This window comes from Babylonia areolata, chromosome 2 (genome assembly GCF_041734735.1).
Source record: "Babylonia areolata isolate BAREFJ2019XMU chromosome 2, ASM4173473v1, whole genome shotgun sequence".
Classification (NCBI taxonomy): Eukaryota; Metazoa; Mollusca; class Gastropoda; order Neogastropoda; family Buccinidae; genus Babylonia; species Babylonia areolata.
In genome coordinates, this window is record NC_134877.1 from 62516316 (window position 1) to 62538815 (window position 22500).

General features: G+C 40.3%; 1 protein-coding gene across 1 annotated transcript in view; it reads right to left on the minus strand.

Moving 5' to 3' along the window:
• Window positions 1-22500, minus strand: part of LOC143275986 (limbin-like) — a 60802-nt gene that overhangs the window by 37418 nt on the left and 884 nt on the right. The window contains exons 2-11 of the mRNA XM_076580351.1: window positions 21433-21641; window positions 19434-19577; window positions 15911-16130; window positions 12273-12382; window positions 10564-10638; window positions 9315-9458; window positions 7825-7913; window positions 7421-7498; window positions 4726-4969; window positions 2871-3062 (exon numbers count right to left, since the gene is read on the minus strand). Coding sequence (XP_076436466.1) covers window positions 2871-3062; window positions 4726-4969; window positions 7421-7498; window positions 7825-7913; window positions 9315-9458; window positions 10564-10638; window positions 12273-12382; window positions 15911-16130; window positions 19434-19577; window positions 21433-21555 — 1419 coding nt within the window. The 5' untranslated portion in view covers window positions 21556-21641. The remainder of the gene's footprint in view (window positions 1-2870; window positions 3063-4725; window positions 4970-7420; window positions 7499-7824; window positions 7914-9314; window positions 9459-10563; window positions 10639-12272; window positions 12383-15910; window positions 16131-19433; window positions 19578-21432; window positions 21642-22500) is intronic.

The window sequence follows — 22500 nt, forward strand, 5'->3', positions numbered from 1 at the left end:
AAAAATGTTGTCAATCACTGCCAACAGTTCCTTAACTCTCTCCATACGAACGGCGAAAGAGACGACGTTAACAGCGTTTCATCCCAATTGCCATCATCAAAATATTGCAAGCGGAACGCTCTTACACTGAAGAGGTGAATGTTGACAAAGAATACCACAGTTCTGACGACGGAAGCTAAAGGTTGGGTCTTTCAGACACCCACTGGACATCCGAGGGGTCTGTGTAGAGGAGAAGAGAGGACTGGCCGTACTGAGTGAGTTAAAAAAAAAAAAAAAAATTCCTTTAATTCCCATCCTCTTGCGGATCACAAACTCCTGCAGGGGAGGGGAGTCAGGGGGGAATCTTGTCAATCACCATCAACAGTTTCTTTACTCATTCTACTCCAGGTACTACGAGTTAACTCGTACCATGATTACTTCCCCTGTGGACCAGGCACAAGCATTCTCATACTAACACATTATTCTTATTTTGTTCCTTTTTGTTTGGTACTGTTGGCATTCTAAACTAAACCATTTACGGATTCTGGAAGCATGAAAACAAGGCTTTGTTTGACCGATCAAATCAACAATTCTCCATTAATTTTCACCGTTTTAGTGAACCACCCTGTTTTGTTTAGTTTTCTACAGTGGTCTCCTGTCATGCTGGTCAGTGGAGTTGGAGTAGGCATGTAGCTGTGGGATAGAATGAATCACTGATTCCCATTCTCTTATGGATCGCAAACTCTTTGAAGAAAAAAAACAACATCTTGTATTCCCATTCTCTTGTGGATCGCAAACTCCTTGAGGAAAAAAAATTGTTCCATTAAGAGGGGACACGGCAGTGCAAAAGAGACTAAAATGATGATTTTTCATGATTTGGGTTTTTGATGGATTTTGATTCTTGAACATCTCTTCTATCACATGCATGTGTTTTTTTTCCACTGTAAAGATGTCTTTAGCAATGAAAAAATTGTGAATAAAGATTGCTTGCTGAATCACGAAAGTGTTTATTAATAATTGTTCGTTCAATTTCGACGTAAGTCGTCAAGTTTCTGGCCTTGACAACATACCTTGGACTTGCTCAATGATGAGTAAACCTACAACCATGAAACTCTGCACCGTTGTTTTATGACATGTTATTGAAGTTTTGTCACGGGTATGTATGAAAATATTCTCTGGGTTTTAATTCATAGCAGTTCCAATCTTTTTACCCATTGTAAATTTTCAGGATTTCACAATACCCCAAATTTCAAAAAATTTATAAAAAGTACAATAATTGAAGAATCAACACAATCTCAAGTTAAAATGAAGATGACGTCATTGTGTATCAAGTCCACATAACAAAAAGTGTCTGCATGCACCACATGGACCACAAACCCGATTTCTTTGATACACTGTTTGGAACACTTTTTTTGTGATGCACAAGTGATGATACACCTAGCAGACAAAAAAAAGAGAGATATAGTCGGAGAGAAAAAAAGTCATTATTTGACTGTAGTGTCTGCCTTTAACCGGCACAGCTCCTTTAACTCACTCAGTATGGCCAGTCCTCTCTTCTCCTCTACACAGACCCCTCGGATGTCCAGTGGGTGTCTGAATGACCCAACCTTTAGCTTCCGTCGTCAGAACTGTGGTATTCTTTGTCAACATGCACCTCTTCAGTATAAGAGCGTTCCGCTTGTAATATTTTGATGATGGTAATTGGGATGAAACGCTGTTAATGTCGTCTCTTTCGCCGTTCGTATGGAGAGAGTTAAAATTCACTGTTCCCCATTCTCTTGTTTTGATTTGCTGTCAATCAAATGCACAATATCTCAAAGAGTCATTGATCCCCATCTTTCTTTCGTGGATGGCAAACTCCCGGAAATTCTTTTTGCCTGTCAACGAAAGACACAGTTCCTTAAAAAAAAAATCATTCTTCTTCTTCTTCTTCTGCGTTCACTCGCATGCACACAAGTGGGCCTCCACGTGTATGACCGTTTTTACCCCGCCATGTAGGCAGCCATACTCCGTTTTCGGAGGTGTGCATGCTGGGTATGTTCTTGTTTCAATAACCCACCGAACGCTGACATGGATTACAGGATCTTTAACATGCGTATTTGATCTTCTGCTTGCATATACACACAAAGGGGGTTCAGGCACTAGCAGGTCTGCACATGTTGATCTGGGAGATCATAAAAATCTCCACCCTTTACCCACCAGGCGCTGCCACCGTGATTCGAACCTGGGACCCTCAGACTGACAGTCCAACGCTTTAACCACTCAGCTATTGCGCCCGTCAAAAAAAAAAAAAAAAAAAAAAAAAAAAAATCATTGAATTCCAAACTTTTCTGGATGGCAATCACAGTTCCCATCAATCACAGATACAGTTCTGTAAGAATTCATTGATCCCCATACTTTTTACTGATGGCAAACACCTGATAACTAAAAATCATTCCCATCAATCACAAACTCTGTTCCTAAAGAAAACAAGTTGATCCCCATCTGTTTGCAATGGACAAACTAGGAAAAAAAAGAAATGTTTTTTAAACCATGGACACAGTTCCTTAAAAAAAAAAAAAAATCATTGAGCCTTATTCTTTTGCAGATGGCAAACCAATGGAAAGTTTTCTTTCTCTCCATCAATCACAGAGACGGTTCCCTAAACATTGATTCTTTTGCTCATCTTTTTTTCTTCTTTTTTTTTTTTGTCAATCATAGACAGTACTCCAGGAATGTTTGTTTTCAAACTGGTGTGTGTGTGTTGTGTGTGTGTGTGTGTGTGTGTGTGTGTGTGTGCATGTGTAAAAGAAATATCATCACCAGATTCACGTTTCTGGGTTGTGTGTGCATAATGAAGGCTCAGGATGAGCATCAGAATGACCAGCCTGCCAGCCCGTCACGACACAAACCTTTCTCAGTTTCTCGGCTCCCTCGTTTTGCTCCAAGGCCAAGGTGAAGGTCAGCTCATTCTCCTCCATCCGCTGCTGCTGTTCGATCAGCTCCAGCAGCCCCTGCCGCTCCTTTTCTGGCAGTTCTTTTGTGGCTGCAACCGCTTGGTTCTTCTGGGCACGGTGCTTCTGCAGCAGCTCTGACAGCTTCTCCTGCAAAAATCAACCAAGATAATCAGCGACGCCAACCCATGTCAATTTGGCAGGAACATTTTGAATTTGGTCGGAACGCTCGGACTCCGAGCCACATCAGCAAACATACGTTTTATCTACAGGGCATACAAACACTTGGGACTACCTGCAACACAGTGTAAGTGCTGCAATTAAGCAGACAGGTCCGCTCAATGCTGTTTCAATGAAACACACATGCAATTAGCTGAACATCACGTGAAACCAATGTTTGTAGTGACTGCCCTGGCCTTGTAATCGATAGGTCTAGAGTGTCTGGGTAATGTTACAACAGGAAAGCATGTGACCAAGCTATGTAGTCAAAAATAAACATGTTGGAACAATTTTGACATTGGCGTAACATTGGAACAAACTGCGATTGAGCGAAACAAAATACGGTGAAATCATAATAGTTGACATCTCTGGATAATTCCTCAATGCTCAGCTTGTATCAGAGACTGACATAAGCACACAGTAGAGCCAATCGTAAAGTGAGAGCTGTGTGATCATTGGCTTATCCACTGCAATGGAAATTCATTTACAGCTTGGTCATCTGTGAAAGGGCTATGACTTTCAAACAAGGGGACAAGATTGCACTGGCTCTTAGTAACGCAGCCTTTGGGGCTAGTTGGCCTTTGGGGACCATCCCAATGTCTACTGTCCTAAAGCCCACTTGGCTGAGAGAGTGGAGTGGGGATGTAACTTGGACAAGACACTCTCCACTATAATCAAATTCTAGCCCAGATAATTGGGACAGCAGTTGCTTCCTCTGCTGTTCTTTTGGTCATAGTCGGACATGATTGTCATACATTTCCACATTGCCCCTGTACAATTTTTCCCCCCTCACATCTTGAAAACGGTAAAGACAAATCTGTCAACAACAAAAACAACAACAGCAAATCCAAGAACAAAAGCAAGGATGACAGAAAAAAGGGCAAAAAAACATCATGGAAATAAATTAATAATCACTTCCAGCTCTTTCTTGCAATCAGCACCACCACCAACACCACACACCACACAAAACATCACCCATCCACTACCACCCACCCACCTTATTCCTGCAGATGAGGTTGGTGTACTTCACTTCCAGCTCTTTTTGCAATCAACACCGCCCACCAACACCACCCACCACCCCAACACACACACACCACCACCCCAACACACACACACACCACCACCCATCCACTACCACCCACCCACCTTATTCTTGGATCCTAGGTCGGCGTACTTCACTTCCAGCTCTTTCTTGCAATCAACACCGACCACCAACACCACCCACCACCACACACCACCACCCCAACACACACACAACACCACCACATCACACACACAACACCACCCATCCACTACCACCCACCCACCTTATTCTTGGAGCCGAGGTCGGCGTACTTCACTTCCAGCTCTTTCTTGCAATCAACACTGCCCACCAACACCACCCACCACCACACACCACCACCCCAACACACACACAACACCACACATCACACACACAACACCACCCATCCACTACCACCCACCCACCTTATTCTTGGAGCCGAGGTCGGCGTACTTCACTTCCAGCTCTTTCCTGCAATCAACACCGCCCACCAACACCACCCACCACCATACATCACCACCCCCCCACACACACAACACCACACACACACACCTTATTCTTGGAGCTGAGGTCGGTGTAGACCACCTCCAGCTCCTTCTTGTACTCAGCCTCCAGTTTCTTGTCCAGGTCCTTGAGGCCGCTGTTGAAGCTGGCCACGGCGCCGTCCTCCACCTGCTTGGAGATGTCACCGTTGTGGCGCAGCCCCTGCACCAGCAGGAAGGAGGTCTGCACCGCTGCATCGTTCTGCTCCTTCTCCAGGTCCGTGTCCACCTGGATGGTGGCCAGAACGTCCAGACTGCCCACACCCACACACATCAATGTCAGCGGCGTTTTTTCAAGTCAAATCATGGTGTGGTAAAAACAGTCATACACTTAAAAAAAAGCCCACTCGTGTATGTACATACAAGTGAACGTGGGAATTGCACCGAACGAACGAAGAAGAAGAAGCTGCATCAGCATAATAAGCAGGAAGGCACCCGACAGTTTCAGTTTCAGTTTCTCAAGGAGGCGTCACTGTGTTCGGACAAATCCATATATATACACTACACCACATCTGCTAAGTAGATGCCTGACAGCAGCATAACCCAATGCACTAGTCAGACCTTGAGTGCATGCTTATATATTTGTGCACCTATCAGAGAGGATTTCTTTTTACATAATTTTGCCAGAGGGCAACGCTCTCGTTGCCATGGGTTCTTTTTCAATGCACCAAGTGCGTTCTGCACATGCGACATTGGTTTATCGTCTCATCTGAAAGACTAGACGCTCAGTTTGATTTTCCAGTCAAACTTGGGAGAAAGAGCGCGAGCGGGATTCAAACCCAGTTTGACGTTGGATTTTGGATCCAGTGCTCACCAGTGATCGGAGTTCGATCCCCTGTTTCAGCATGGTGTTGTGTCCTTGGGGAAAGGCAGTGTACTCTGACTTTCCTCACTCCACCCAGGTACCCAACCTCTGCTGGGAAATGTCAAAATGTTGAGAGGAGAGGACTGAGCCCCTGGCTGTCTATGCCGAGCCCTAGACAAAGTGGATATGAATTTCCTGCCTTCATGGTCATGAAAAGGCTATGGTATCTTTAACCTAATAAATTACACATTTATCAATTCATTGATTTGGTTACAATCAACTCAGTCGTATAATATCATCATCAAATGAGTCAGTTGTTTCTCACAACATATTGCTGTGTGCTGCTTAGTACTGCTTACTACTGCATACTGTTACCATAAAATCTGGACCATTAGCTGGAACTTTTTCCCTTCTTCTTCTTCATTCGTGGGCTGCAAGTCCCACATTCACTCCTGTATACAAGAGTGGGCTTTTACATGTATGACCGTTTTTACTCCACCATGCAGGCAGCCATACTCTGCTTTTCAGGGTGCTTTTTCCTTCAACAATGACCTTTGCAGCTGAAATAACGACACAACTTGTTTGAGGATTTTTCCAGTGTTGCAGGTTTTCCTCATGACAAGTTCAAGACAAATCAAGTGTTGCAATCCGTCTCCAGTCTATTTTTAGATTCACAATAGGTTTCAAAACTCTTTTGATTCTTCATGAATTCAAAACTCCCTGCAAAAGTGTGCTAGTGCTAACTGTTCATGTTTTTCCCCTCCAAACTTACACATGGCCTTTATGCACACCAAACATTCAGTTGATCACCCTTGCTCAAACAACTTCCCTTATGCCGAAAACATGTTGCATTGCTTACAATAAAGCTTTCAAACTTAAAGCAATCAAACTGGCCATTGAATAAAGGAACTAAGCTGCTGTCCATGAATCTGGTGTAGCATTTGTGGCTTATTAACTACTGTGGCTTATGTGTGAATAAATTCCCAGTTTTGTTTTGTTTCTTAACTCTTTCCGGACAAAGGAATGCTCACGCATTCCTACGCAAAATGTATTCGGATTCGGACGAAGGAATGGAATAGCATTCTCCGAAAGTAAAATTCCATCATACGCTGTACACGTGATTTTGTGATTAGCCAAGCAGAGTGCGCTATTCTGGGTCACTCCACAATCGAACAGTATGACTGGTCAGCCTGGGATGTGTGGCCTGTCTCGCACACACGCTGACAAAGTCACTGACTGGTCGTCTGCTCGCGTGCCAGCTTGTTAGCAAAGCGGGCTCTTCTCAGAATGTTGTGAAGCGAACAAGGCAGTGACGGCAACGTTTTAGAGTTGCCGAAGTACTTGAAATGCTACAAACTGAGGGGTCGGACATTGAAGAGGTGGATGATGACGGAGAAGAAAGCGAATTTAATGCAGAAAGCGAGCATGGGCATGGTGATTTGGGGTGAAAAATTGGCAGTATTTTCTACATATGGCAAAACTGTAAAAATAAGATGAGAAATTTGATTTTTTTTTTTTTATGTATTAGCTGAACACGTAATAAACCAGTTCTGAAAGTTTCATTTTCTTACACAGTATTTTGTATTTTTTGTAATTTTTTTTCCAAACCCTTACAAATGGGCCGTCTGTGGGGAAAAGCAAGGGAGAAAACTTGTCGTCCCGAGTGAGTTAATAGTTTTTTTAATTCAAGGGATGCAGCTTATATAACGATGTGCTAAACAGCCGGATGTTTACAGTAGTTCTATTATGCACCTGCCCTCTACCTGCAGTACTACCCTACACCTATCCTTCTTTCTTATCCTTCCCTCCCATCAGTTTTCAACACATGTGTATTCACCTGAACTGACAACTGGTTGCAAATTCCTGGCAAAGCAATTTCACAAGAAGGTCAATGACTTACTTGTCGATTTCTCGGAACATGTGTAGCTTGTCCTTCTGAGATAGGATGAGAACGATGCTCTCATTCCATGCCATAATGCTGAGAAAGACACAGAAAATAAGTTTTTGATCAAAAGTACAAACAAGAAAAAGTCTCAACGTTAACACACACACACACACACACACACACACACACGTCTCAGACAGATGCACATATTCACAAACACATACACACACATTCAAAGACACATGCCACACCACACCAAACACACACACACACACACACACACACACACACCACACAAACACACACACAGAAATATGTGCAGACATCTAATATCACAAACGCGAACAGACATTTAACCAAGAACTAAAACCAATACATACTAAAATGTACACACACACACACACACACACACAACTCACCTGTGATCCTTGATGATATTGGTACCCTTGCGAAGAGCAGCTTTGGGATCCATGATAATCTTCTTGCTGCTTTCCTTTATACGATTCTCCTAATATCACACACACACACACACACACACACACACACACACACACATCCAAAATAACCTTAAAGAATATAATCTGACAAAACAGCATCACTGAGAATCCATGTTGATTAATAGAACTCAAAAAAGTTCCACAATAAATCAGAATGTATTACTCTTCTAAAACACAGGACAACCACTAATGTCCTTATACAGAATGTTTCTCCAAAACAAGAAAATAATAACCGCTTTTATCAGAAACCCATAATACAGACTGAAAAAAACAACCACCAAAAACCCACCTTATGTCAAGTTATTAAAATGTAAAGCATGATTTCAAGAAAATGTCAATACTGACACAGTCTCTCTTCTCCAAACATGCTCAGAAAGGACTTCGCTTGATTGAGAGACTGAAAGATAAAAACAAAAAAAACAACAAAAAACCCCAACAAAAACACTGTCTGAAACAAATGCAGCAAGACTCTTTTTTTTTTTTTTTAATTGTGATTCCATGTCACACTTACTTGAAAGACAGTAGAAAGAGAGAAAAAAACAACTACAAAAAACTCACAAGAACACTGAACGCAAACATGCACAATATCACCTTTTGAAAAAAAAAAAAATCATTATAATCTCTTGACTTCTGCAGCTAAATATTGTATTGTATTGTATTTCTCTTTTTGTCACAACAGATTTCTCTGTGTGAAATTTGAGCTGCTCTCCCCAGGGGCAGCGTGTCACTACACTACAGCACCACCCCTTTTTGCCAGGAACAAACCTTTTTGCCGTAGGTTCTTTAACATGCGCTAAGAGCATGCTGCACACAGGACCTCAGTTTATCATCTCATCTGAATGACTAGCGTCCAGACCACCATTCAAGGTCTAGTGGAGGGGGGAGAAAATATTGGTGGCTGAGCCTGTGATTCGAACCAGCGCGCTCAGATTCTCTCGCTTCCTAAGCAGACGCGTTACCTCTAGGCTCACTCCAGCTTGTCAGTGAAGGGCTGTGAAGAGATAATGTGGAGCTTACAGGTCAGGACATCAAATCTCCAGTCTGTGTTTGGATTTCTTCTTCGTTTAGGATAGCATTACTTTTATTCAAAATTCAATCACACCGCCCGACAACTACACAGAATAAGAATGTATCAACAGCACTTCAAATTCACACCACCTTGACTTCTTTTCACAAAAGCTTAGCAGTCAAGTGGTTAATCAGAACACAACAGAACAGATGTTGTCTTTATTACCATGTGTAACTGGGTCACGAAGGAATCTTGGGGGAGGGGGAGAGGGGGCTGGGAGTGGGGGGAGGGGATTGTACATCAAGGGTATAAATGTGAATCGGAAATCCTATAAACACAAAGACACACACACACACACACACACACACACGTGCGCGCACAATGACTCGCATGGCACACTTACATCGGACCTGTCAGGTGACACACTGGACTTGTTGCGGCGACGGAAGATGAAGAAGAAGAGGAAGACGAACAGAGCCACCAGCAGAAAGCCCAACAGCAAGGCAAGGAAGAATGTCAATGCAGTGAAACCATGCCGATAGAACACCTGAAAGAACAGAAAAACATATATATATTTTTTTTTTTTCACCTTCATGACGTTCATGATTATATATATATATATATTTTTTATTTAAAGAAAAAAATCCAAAACCTTCTGCCATGAAGCAGATATAAAGAGAAACAAAAAAACAAAGCAACAAGAAAGGCACCTCCATCCACCCACACGCCAAAAAACTTGTATTCCGACAATTAAGGGATTACAGAATCTAACATATTTCACACACTGGGAAGTGAAAATTGAGTAACAATCTGAACACAGACCCTTCAACATCAAAAGAACAATAAACATTCATCAACACGTTGACTCCACTGCAAGATTCCAAGATTAGTCCTGTGTCCACTTCTTGTTATCTTGCATAGATATTTTAAAAACATATTTGTATACTTTGTATTATGTTTGTTTATGTTTTATGAACATTTGCAGTAATGGCTTTTGTTTGCTGATTCTAAATTAATATTAAAAAAATTTGCTGTCAAAAAAATATGTGAAAAGCATCCATGAGTTTGTGTTTTGTTGTCATATCCAAGGAGCACCAATACATGATCGAGAGCAGGTCAATCACTATTTAAACACTTTTCACAAATTCTGCCCAAAATGTTTGCACATGATTACATTCCCATATAGATAATGTAGGATTCTGTTGATTAAAAAATGCTGTTGTGTAAATGACTGAGTAACATTCATGTAATAATTATGCTATGCAGAATAACATGTTGTTATTTTTTTGTTTTGTTTTGTTTTGTTTTGTTTTCTAAAGAACCTTGAGCTATTTTATGGATAGAGTGCTACATAAGTATCCACTATTATGGTTATTATGATTTTTTTTTTTTTAATCATCAGTAGCAGCAGTAGTAGTAGAAGTAGAAGTGGAATTCTTCTTCTTCTTCTTCTATTATCACTATTATTATTATTATTATTATTATTATCTTTACTATTTTCATTATCATTATTATCATCGCCATCATTACTATTATCATTATCATTAGTATTATCATTATTATTATTATTATCAGTACAAAACCTCCCTGGTACGCAAAATTCTGCAGAAAAATGTCATTCTGAAAGTGCTAGAAGCGATAAACACACTCACACTACTCTCCCAAATGTAGACAGCATCAAGGCACACAGGCAGAGCCACTGAGGAAAAGGAGTCACCAGTTGAACTCTGCAATCAAGCCAGATAAACAAGAGAGGCAAGGCCTTCAAGACTCACTTGTGATAAATTAAGTCCCCTAGCATCAATTACAGAGTAATTTCCCTTTTTTACTATCTTGCACCAAAACGTTTGCAAAATAAAATAAAAAATTCCATGCTTTGCAAAAGAAGTTCCTGTTTGAATAAAAAATGATAACAATGACTGCTCTTGTTCTTGTGTCAGAATAAAAGGTGAAAGTGCCAAGTTTAGAGAATGCAAAAAATATAAGTATAACAGTAAATGCAGTTTGCATATAATTAGGCTTCTTTTTTTATTTTTTTTTGTGCCCATCCCTGAGGTGCAATATTGTTTTAAACAAGATGACTGGAAAGAATTGAATTTTTCCTATTTTTATGCCAAATTGACAAAGTATTTGCAGAGAAAATGTCAATGTTAAAGTTTACCACGGACACACAGACACACAGACACACGACACACACACACACACACACACACACACACACTTGTTTACACAAGTGAGTCAAAAAGCATCACCTTTCTCAACAATAATAACTCAGATTCCATGAAAATTGAAAGCATAAACACAAAACAAAATAAGTAGTACCGGGTTTGTTGTTGTTGTTGTTGTTTTGTACATAACAATAACAAGCAGTTGATTTATTTGAACATGGCAGTGACTTTTCTTTCATCCGCTACAATGATCAATATCACGTGAAGACGTCTTCCTTATCGCTTTGTTTTGTGGTATTTGGTGTGTGTTCATTCGTTCTTTAGTTTAGCGTCTTTTCACTGTAAGTGATATTAGACGAGGGAAGGAAAAAAAATCAAGTGGGAGGGGGTGTGGGGGGGATTACTGTGTACACGTACGAGTAAATGAAAGTGTGTGTGTGTGTGTGTGTGAAAATTATTGATTTAAGTTTTGTTTAAAAAATAAACAAAAAAAACATAACAATATAACATATTTCTAATGAAAAACTAAACTATAACAGCGAACCAACTGGACTATTTAACAAGGAGTTGAAAAAGTCATACATTAGCAATGGACTGCTGAAGATCGTCAACACTGAAGATGATTTCAGTTCAGGGATTTGAGACTTTAACATATTGCAAGTTGGTATATGATCGGCTGTTATGTGAGCACCACAGATGCAAAAAACATTACTGACCTATTTTGTCCTAAAACAATTCATTTTCCATCTGCAGATTAGAGAAATGATTTGCCTCTTATGAAAATCATTATGGTAATGTTTTCCCATGAAACCATACATTTTCTTTATGTTCTTATGTAACTCCGAGTTACGGGTGTGTTTTTCTTCAAACTGAAATTTTGACCATTGGACTTTTTCTACCAAGTTGTAAAATTCCTGTAGTGAAAGTGAAATATTTAAATCTAACTCCTTTGGTGTGTGTGTGTGTGTGTGTGTGTGTGTGTGTGTGTGTGTGTGTGTGTGTGTTTTCTGTGGGGGGCGCGGAGGTGGGTGGGGGGGGTCACCAACCATCATTGTTCACTCTTGATTCTCTCCCTGCTATCTTTCTTCTTTGTCCTCATTCTGACCTTTCTTTGTTACATCTGTTCAGTTCTGGATTAAGACTAAAAGACAAACAGTTTAACAACAGATGTCATAAGAACTCCAGCAACTTACGTGATTAAAAGACACCAAGGAAACGAAGTCGGTATGACCTTCTGTCAGAGCTTGCCCTTGATCCCCCGAGGGTTCCGCTTCATACTGTACAGTTGAGTTGTCTCCCCCACCTGCAATGGAATAATCCATTACAACATACTTCTTCTTCGTTCTTGAGCTGCAACTCCCAAGTTCACTTGTATGTACACAAGTGGACTTCTACGTGTATGACCATTCTTACCCCGCCATGTAGGCAGTCATACTCCATTTTCAGGGGAGTGTATGATGGGTATGTTCTTGTTTCCATAACCCACCTAACACTAACATGAATTGCAAGATCTTTAACAAGCGTCTTTGATCTTCTGCATGTGTATACACATGAACGGGGTTCAGGCACAAGCAGGTCTGCAAATATGTTGACCTGGGAGATCAGAAAAATCTCCACCCTTTACCCACCAGGTGCCGTTACTGAGATTCGAACCTGAGACCCTCAGATTGAAAGCCCAACGCTTTAACCACTCGGCTTTTGCGCCCGTCCATTACAGCATACAAGTGGAGTGGTGGCCAAGTGGTCAAATGTCCACCTAGGAAGTGAGAAAATCCAAGCATACAGGTTCAAATCCCACAATCACCGGTTTTTTCTACCCCTCGACGAGACCTTGAGCAGTGGTCTGGATACTAGTCATTCGGTTGAGATGATAAGCCGAGGTCCCATGTGTAGCATGCACTTAGTGCAAGTAAAAGAACCCAAGGCAAGTAATAAAGGGATTGTCCGTGGCAAAATTCTTTAGGAAAATCCACTTTGATAGGAAAGCAAATACTATTTGCAGGCAGAAAATAAAATAAAATAATATGGGTAGCGCTGCAATGTAGAGGCACGCTCTCCCTTAGGAGAGCAAACCCCAATTTCACACAAGGAAATCTGTTGTGACAAACAGTAATATAATACACATACAATATAATACATTACAAAGATAAATTGTTGACATGTTTGCTGATTAAATGGTGACACATCAACATTTACAAACAATTTTTTTTTTTAATTCAAGCAGCATACTTTCACATACGATGATCACAAATTCTTATCATGTGTACATGTTTCAATAAGAATATTAATTCATAATAGATAGATGCTTAACGCAATAAGAATTCATGTCATACAACCTATGCCCAGTGATGTAAATTGCATAAATAAAAAACAACAAAAACCAAAAAAGACACAGTGGCAAAATGACAAGTGGAAAAAGAATACAAAAGAATCATACATTCCATTCCCAATAGTTGTCTTGCCTCAACAAAACCTATATCATAATCTTACAAGTAATGTTCATACACACACACACACACACACACACACACACACACACACACACACACACACACACATGCATACAGAGAGACAGACAGAGAGAGAGGGGGGGGGGGGTATATAGATATTGATATACAGATATAAGTATAGATAGATAGATAGATAGACAGATAGATAAGTATAATCATATTCACTTGTTTGTTTTGTTGTTGTTGTTTCTCTGTTTATATACTTATCTCCTGCCTATACAATAGGGAAACAAAACACTGGACTCATAACACTTTGTGTCTTAATTTTCCATTTCCATTCCATTCATTCTCCTGCCCGGGATGGGCGTAGAGGAGACATACGGGACGATTCCGTAGTCAGACGACGCCATCCGGTTCTATCTTCTGCCTGTCGTATCAGCGTAGCGCTATCCATATTGGTCCATTCCTTGATGTTGTCCATCCAGCATTTGGCTTGCCTCCCTCTTCGCCTACCACCCTCTAGCGTTCCCTGTAGAACTGTCTTTTGCAGTGAATTGTGGCGTGTCACATGCCCGAACCATGACAGCTTCCTCCTTTTGACCACTGCTAAGAGTGGTTCCAGTGGACCCGCTAGCATAGTTATTTGGCTCTTGACAAAGTCATTGGTCTTTCTGTCCTTCCATGAGATTCCAAGCAATCGTCTGAAGCATTTTGTCTCAAACGTCTGGACTTTCCTAGTAGTCTCTGCTGTGTCTTAATACACTCACCAAAAGAGAGCCAGTGTAGCTAAATCAGAATAAAATCATTTCTTTTTAGCGTAGATTTTTTCATGAGCACGGCTGCCACATTGTGAAAGTACTGGATATATTTGAATCATCCAAGACAGATACTTCTGAAACTGAAATTCAGACTTGCTTATTTCCCTTGCTGGATGTGAGTTTGCCACCATGTTAACTTCGCTGATGCTGACAAGTATGCTCACAGCTCAGGATGGCAGTCTCCAATCCTGATTTGGATCTCTGCCTTGTGGGTAACTTTTGTTGACAACATCAATCACACCACTAAAAACTCCAGAGTACACCGACTGCGCTTCATGTCTCATTGACCTCCTTTCACAAACGCCAAGCAGTAAATTTTCTCTTTTAACTCACTCAGTACGGCCAGTCCTCTCTTCTCCTCTACACAGACCCCTCGGATGTCCAGTGGGTGTCTGAATGACCCAACCTTTAGCTTCCGTCGTCAGAACTGTGGTATTCTTTGTCAACATTCACCTCTCCAGTATAAGAGCCTTCTGCTTGCAATATTTTGATGATGGTAATTGGGATGAAACGCTGTTAACGTCGTCTCTTTCGCCGTTCGTATGGAGAGAGTTAACTTTTTTACTGCCAAGTTTCCATGTGAAAAAACACACCCCCCAGTGACAAATATTTTAGAAATGATGCTCTCAGTCACAGGCTTTGATTCAACTTCATGTCAAAACAACACAATGGATTTGTTCACTTATCAGTTGTTTCGCTTGTCAGTTTAACGACTTCTCTTTTACGAAGTCCTTTAAGTAATTTCCTGTAATTTTATATAGATTTTTTTTTTTTTTTTTTTTTTCAAATTTCACCCACATTTCACCCTCATTTGCCCAGTTTCCCCCAACCCTCCATTCATTCACATCTCCCACCCCTTCTAACCGATAATACTCAAATGTATCCATAAATACTTTAACAAAATGTCTTCGATCACCGATATGTGTGGCGGGACATTAAACAAAATTCCTCTTCCATTTGTTCACTTCAAACTTGGTCAGGGGGCAAAGGTTAGTCATTGTTCTATTGTACGGGGAAACTGGTTGCATCTGTCCAACTTTGTTACAATGTGGAAAACAGTCCTTTTAACATGACCCCTCAATGTTGACTAGAGTCACCCATGGAGGTGCACTGTCTAGATGCCTTAAGCTGCCTATGGTTCCAAAAGAGTAAAATCAAATCAAATAAACAGGTGAAAAAAGTGGGGTGATTTTTTTTAATATGGCCTAGAGTTAGCACATCTGCCAAGGAAGTGAGAGAATCTGAGTGGTGGTCTGGACGCTAGTCATTCGGATGAGACGATAAACCGAGGTCCTGTGTGCAGAATGCACTTAGCGCACGTAAAAGAACCCATGGCAACAAAAGGGTTGTCCCTGGCAAAATTCTGTAGAAAAATCCACTTTGATTGGAAAACAAATAAAAAAACTAGAGGCAGGAAAAAAAAAAAAAAAAAGGGTGGCGCTCTCAGTGTAGCTCGAATTTCACACAGAGAAATCTCCTGTGACAAAAATGAGTAATACAATACGATACAATACAATACAATACGATACAATACAACACAATACAACAGAAGGAAGAACTTACTGAGTGATGAAGGATCATCATAGTAAAGTGCAGTACGCCCCAATCTGGTTAAGCCTGCTGCATTTGCTCCTGGGAGGAAGCTGGCAGACCAGAAAGCTTGCAGGCCATTGGTGATGTCTTCATCAAACTTCACATTGAACAAAGTACCCGAACTGCCCGTCATATGTGTTAGCGTTGTCCTCAGCATAATAAGAGGAGGGACAGCAGTTGAATCGATCATCTGAAAGTACAGAAAGCTCTATCAACTTTGATCAAAGTGTTTGTTTGAGCTATCTCTGCATGCAAGCATACACACACTGTCATTTGGCTGAGATGGTAAACCGAGGTCTTGTGCACAGCACGCGCTTAGCGCATGTAAAAAAAAGAAGAAAAAAGATAGACAGATAGACAGATAGTAATATATATGTATATATATATATATACATATGGTGCATTCTCCCAAGTTGTGACAAAAATACAAGGAAGCAGAAAGAGTTCCTGACCTTGCTTTCCTTGCTCATCCAACCTTGCAAAGACATTGTATTGTATTGTATTGTATTGTATTGTATTGTATTGTATTGGATTGGATTGTATTGGATTGTGTTGCATTGTGTTGCATTGTATTGCACTGTATTGTTTGGCAATGCACTGCGTTACATTGTATTGTATTGCATTGTATTCTATAGCAATGCATTGTATTGTATTGTATTGTATTGTATTGTATTGTATTGTATTGTTTTGCATTTCATGGTATTGTGCAATATTATATTACTCTGTGTCACAACAGATTTCTCTGTGTGAAATTTGGGCTGCTCACCCCATGAAGAGCATGTCACTGCACACACACACACACACACACACACACACACACACACTCAGTTTCTCAATCTCTCCATCTTGTCACTTTCCTGCACATGCAGACATATACTGGTGTTTTGTTCTGTATTGTCTGTATATTCTGTGTAGCATATTAAAGACTAAAAGGCTATGCCAGTATTAAATAAAAAGTGGTTTGTGTTTGCACATAATTTCTTCTGTCACTCCTGCTGTGTGCATATATTAACAAATAATCAGTATAAGGACAGGACCAGAACTTCCTTTCTCAATGAAGTGTCTGGGTGTGTTTTTTCCGCTGCACTTTTTATTTACCTGTGTGCTACCTGAATCGGTAGCATCAGCAGCATTGGCTTGAAGTTGTGTACTTTGTAAATGGAGACAGTTACTTATCTGTATTGTTGGTGAATCCTTTAAATCTCTTAGCCTCCTTGTTATCCCATTTCATAAACTGCAACTGTGCAAGTAATGCTGCCTCAAACAGCTCACAACTAAAAATCTTAAGATATCTACCATGGAGACAAGGCAGGAATGTTTCGTATTGAACAAGAACATGACACAAAATGTCAAGGAAAAGACTATTACATTAACTCACTCGGGACGACAAGTTTTCTCCCTTGCTTTTCCCCACAGACGGCCCATTTGTAAGGGGTTTGGAAAAAAAAAAAATTAAATACAAAATACAGAGTAAGAAAATGAAACTTTCAGAACTGGTTAATTACACGCTCAGCTATTACATAAAAAAAAAAAATTGAATTTATCATCTTATTTTTTACAGTTTTGCCATATGTAGAAAATACTGCCAAATTTTCACCCCGAATCACCATACCCATGCTCGCTTTCTGCATTAAATTCGCTTTCTTCTTCATCATCATCCACCTCTTCAGTGTCCGACCCTTCAGTTTGTAGCATTTCAAGTACTTCGGCAACTCTAAAACGTTGCCGTCGCTGCCTTGTTCACTTCACAACATTTTGGGAAGAGCCCGCTTTGCTAACAGGCTGGCACGCGAGCAGACGACTGGTCAGTGACTTTGTCAGTGTGTGTGCGAGACGGGCCACACATGGCAAGCTGACTAATCATACCATTCAATTGTGGAGTGACCCAGAATAGCACACTCTGCTTGGCTAATCACAAAATCACGTGTACAGCGCATGATGGATTTTTATTTCTTGAAAATGCTATTCCATTCCGTCATCTGAAACCGAATACATTTTATGTAGGAATGCTCATGCATTCCTTCGTCCGGAGAGAGTTAACTCCTTGACTGCTGCTGAGGAGTATGCTCGTCTGTAATGAGACAAGAGTTTACAGGCCTGGTTGTTAGCCACCATTCCATATTTGGTCTTCCTCCACTGGCTCCCTGTCTCACACCGAATAAAGTACAAGATCAGCACTCTATGTTATAGATGCATTCACAAAACTGCCCCTTCCTATCTCTGCAGCTGCCTTCACCTCTACACTCCATCTCGCTCACTACAATCGGCCTCGGATCCACTCTGTTTACGCATACCCAGATTCAAACACTCGACTGTTGGCCACCGTTCTTTCTCTGTTTCTGGACCTTGCGATTGGAATGAACTTCCTTTTTCGCTTCGTCAAGTCTCCACACTCAGCTCTTTCAAGTCTGGCCTTAAACCCACCTCTTCCCAAAATAGCCTCCCTTGCCTGCCCTTCCTTGTCTTTAGTTTCTACAGTTTTAGAGTTATGCATGCGTGTGAATGACTGGTGCGAAAGCGCTTTGATTTGTCTCTGCACAACATCCAGCGCTATATAAATACCATTATTATTATTATTATTCCTGTTCCTGGGACTACAATGCTTTTGTTCAGAGAAACCAAACTGTGCCATTGATAAGTACACAAAAAGTAGTATCTGCCTACCAAACCCAAGCCACAATGATCTCGCTTCACAAAGGGCCAGCAGTAAAAAGGTTAACAGTATATTTCCATGACAGAAGAATAATGGTCAAATGTTAAACTCATGCTCTCTTGGGGGCCCTAGGCTTTCCACCTTGCAGAGTTGACTGAAGCAGGCACTGCAGATATTAAAACTATAAGAATTAAAATAACAACAGTCTCTTCATGTCTTAAAAAAAATAATAATAAAAATAAAAAAAAAAAAAATGTGTAGATATCACGATGTAATAATTAATTGCAATGTTTTTAAAAGCGAATATGTGAAATGCTTTTATTTGAGAACATATGTTTATTACTCTTGTATAAATCAAGTAATCTGTGTGTGGGGGGTGGGGTGGGGGGAGGTGCGGGTGTGTGCTGATTATCTGGTTGTGGTTTTCCGCAATTCATCTTTATTCTTATCTTGTCTGTCTATTATAATCAATGTGCAGTTTAGTAGGCTATGTTTATAATTATATTCAAATAATGTTTCCTAATTATTTCTGTTTTTACATTAAGAATACTAGTTATTACCTGCAGTGTGTGGATATATGTATGAAACGATGTATGTGATATTTTTTACATTTGTATCTTCGTAATATTCGTAAAAACTGTTGTTGACTTTTACAGTTATGGTCCCCATGTTGTTTACTTGTCTATGTTGTGATAATGCACCTGACCAAATTTCTCCACTTGGAGATAATAAAGTTAATCTTATCTTATCTTATATAATAGTGCAACTTTATGCTGAGATTCAGCTTCCTCAGGCAAGGGTACAGAAACAAAAGCTTCACAAAAGGTATAAATAACTCACCTTCACACTTCTTTCAAAGGCAATGATTGGAGATCCCAGAGTAAACAGTGTGCTTGTAAACTGGACATGGTCAATAATTGCACTGTCGACAACCGTTGATAAACCAGTCCCTTTCACTGCCCCACTATTAAGAGTAACTGTGACCTGCACAAGATATGAAAAAATGCTATATACAAAACAAAAAAAAAAAAAAAAAAAAAAAAAAATATATATATATATATATATATATATATATATATATATATATATATATACACACCGGTACTTCCACAAACTTGCACACACACACATACACACACACACACACACACACACACACACACACACATATATATATATATATATAGAGAGAGAGAGAGAGAGAGAGAGAGAGAGAGAGAGAGAGAGAGAGAGAGAGAGAGAGAGACATAAACATACACACACACACACACACACACACACACACACACACACACACACACAAGTTTGTGGAAGCTGACATTAAAAAACTTCATCTCCTAAAGCTTTCTTAGTCTTCTCCCTGTAACTCTGTGAAGAGTCATCGGGTCACTGCACAGAAGGATTCTTGAACAGATTCCTTTAAGTCTGACAATTGTGTGTCAAAGCCTGGGTCTCCACAGATGTCTTTTCATGATGCGGCATGGCAAGGGTAAGTCAAATCTGGTGGAGTCCATCCCTCTCCAGATACGATTTTCTTCATGGATTTTCATGAATTTTATTGGAATGTATATATATATATATCTTTGTATATATGTGTGTGGGGTTGGGGGTGGGAGATATGGGTGTATGTGTGTGTGCTTGTACAAGTAAGTGTTCATCTATGTGTGTGTGTGTGTGTGTGTGTGTGTGTGTGCCGTGGAAGCTGCGATACGTAGACTAGAAATGAGTGTGTGGAGGAGGGGGGTAGAGGAGGTGCAGGGTAATGTGTGTGGTGTGTGTGTGTGTGTGTGTGTGTGTTGGAGCTCATGTATGTTTATATGTATTTGACTGTGCTTTCATATCTGTGAAACTGCATGTTTGTTGCATATCTGTTATGCATGTGTGGGTGTATGTGTGAATGTGTGTCTTCATGTTTTACATTTATTTGCTTATTTATCATCATTGTTGTCTTATTTTTATTTTTTTTTAATTATTATTTTTATTATTATTATTATTATTATTATTATTACTACCTTTTTTATATTATAATTATTATTTATTTATCTATTTATGTAAGCTTATCTATTATTTATTCACCTTTTTTTTCTTTTTCTTTTCTTTTTTTTTTCTCAAGGCCTGACTAAGCGCGTTGGGTTACGCTGCTGGTCAGGCATCTGCTTGGCAGATGTGGTGTAGCGTATATGGATTTGTCCAAACGCAGTGACGCCTCCTTGAGCTACTGAAACTCATGGATTTTCTCCCCACATGCACATGCGGCAGGTACTGAGGTAGTACTGGGTTACATGGTACCAGTTGAAGAGGAGAACCTCTGACCTGACTAAACTCTAATGCTAATAACTCTCACACATGCACAAAATATTACACACATTATGAGAAAGATATTAATTGATTACTATATTAGTTATAGATTAAAGGCCAGCATTTCTGCAAGAGATACTGGAAATAAAGCACCCCCCATCCCCCTGGCCCCCCATAAAAACAACAACAACAAACTTACATAATCAATTATTTCATTAACCACATGTGCACATGCACAGAGGTATTGATACACCTGTGTGCTTGTGTGAGCACACACACACACACACACGTGCACACAAACACATGCACACTCACAGACATGTATCTACATGTGCACACACATTCATTTAGATACATGTATGCTTGCACACACACACACACACACACACACACACACACACACACACACACACACACACACACACATACTGACAGAGCTACAGCACCTGAAACATAATTATGAAAACTTCCATCCTCTTCAGATCATATTGTGAGCTTGTAGATATATATATATGCTTTCCACTCTACCACCAACACTTACCTCTAAATCAGTGGTTCCATGCAGTGAAGAAGTGACAGTGTCATAGTAGACACACACTTGTTGTGTCTGGCTTACCCCCTGGTGCAGGACAGAGAGGAGGAGAAGGCATGTCAGCACTGTCATGCTGGCACAGTTCTGCTTGATATTGCTGCCTGCCAGACTGTATAACAGTAGCTTGTTGGTTATGGCAGATGCTCTGTGAACGAATCCTGAAAAGAATCACACACACACACACACACACACACACACACACACACACACACACATTGTAAATATACATGAGACAATGTTTAAGTGTTAGAAATGAATCATAATGTGCTGACACATATATAGTGTTGGAGATCTTTGGTATATATATATATATATATATATATATATATATATATATATATATACATTTAAGTGTTAGAAATGAATCATAATGTGCTGACACATATATAGTGTTGGAGATCTTTGGTATATATATATATATATATATATATATATATATATATATATATATATATATATATATAGTAGACAAACTTTGGTCATGGCTGACCATGGATAGAGTATATCCGACCTAATGTCTAATTGGGCTGTCTGCTTGGACCAAGCAGCGTCACCTGTGACTGTAGAGACCGATACAAGGGAGACAGTCTCTGTCCATTAGTGGCCACAAGTCCCGTTGGGTGTGGGTCACAACTGCTGCACTGTCGGCAAAGAGCATGTCTCTGATAAGGGCTTTGCAGACTTTTGTCCTTGCTCTGAGGCGGACGAGATTGAAGAGCCTGCCATCTGATCTGGTCTGCAGGTAGATCCCTTCTTGCGCTGTGCTGAACACATGCCTCAGGAGAAAAGCAAAGAAGATTCCAAATAGAGTGGGGGCGAGGACACAGCCTTGTTTGACACCGTTGCGTACGTCTAAGGGCTTGGAGAGGTTACCATTAAACTGCACTGTCCCTTTCGTGTTGGAGTGGAAGGATTCAATCAAGTAGTGCAGTTTGGGGGAACAGCCGATCTTTCGAAAAGCCCTGAAAAGGCCGTCTCTGCTGACTAGGTCAAAGACCTTGGTGTATGAATGCAACA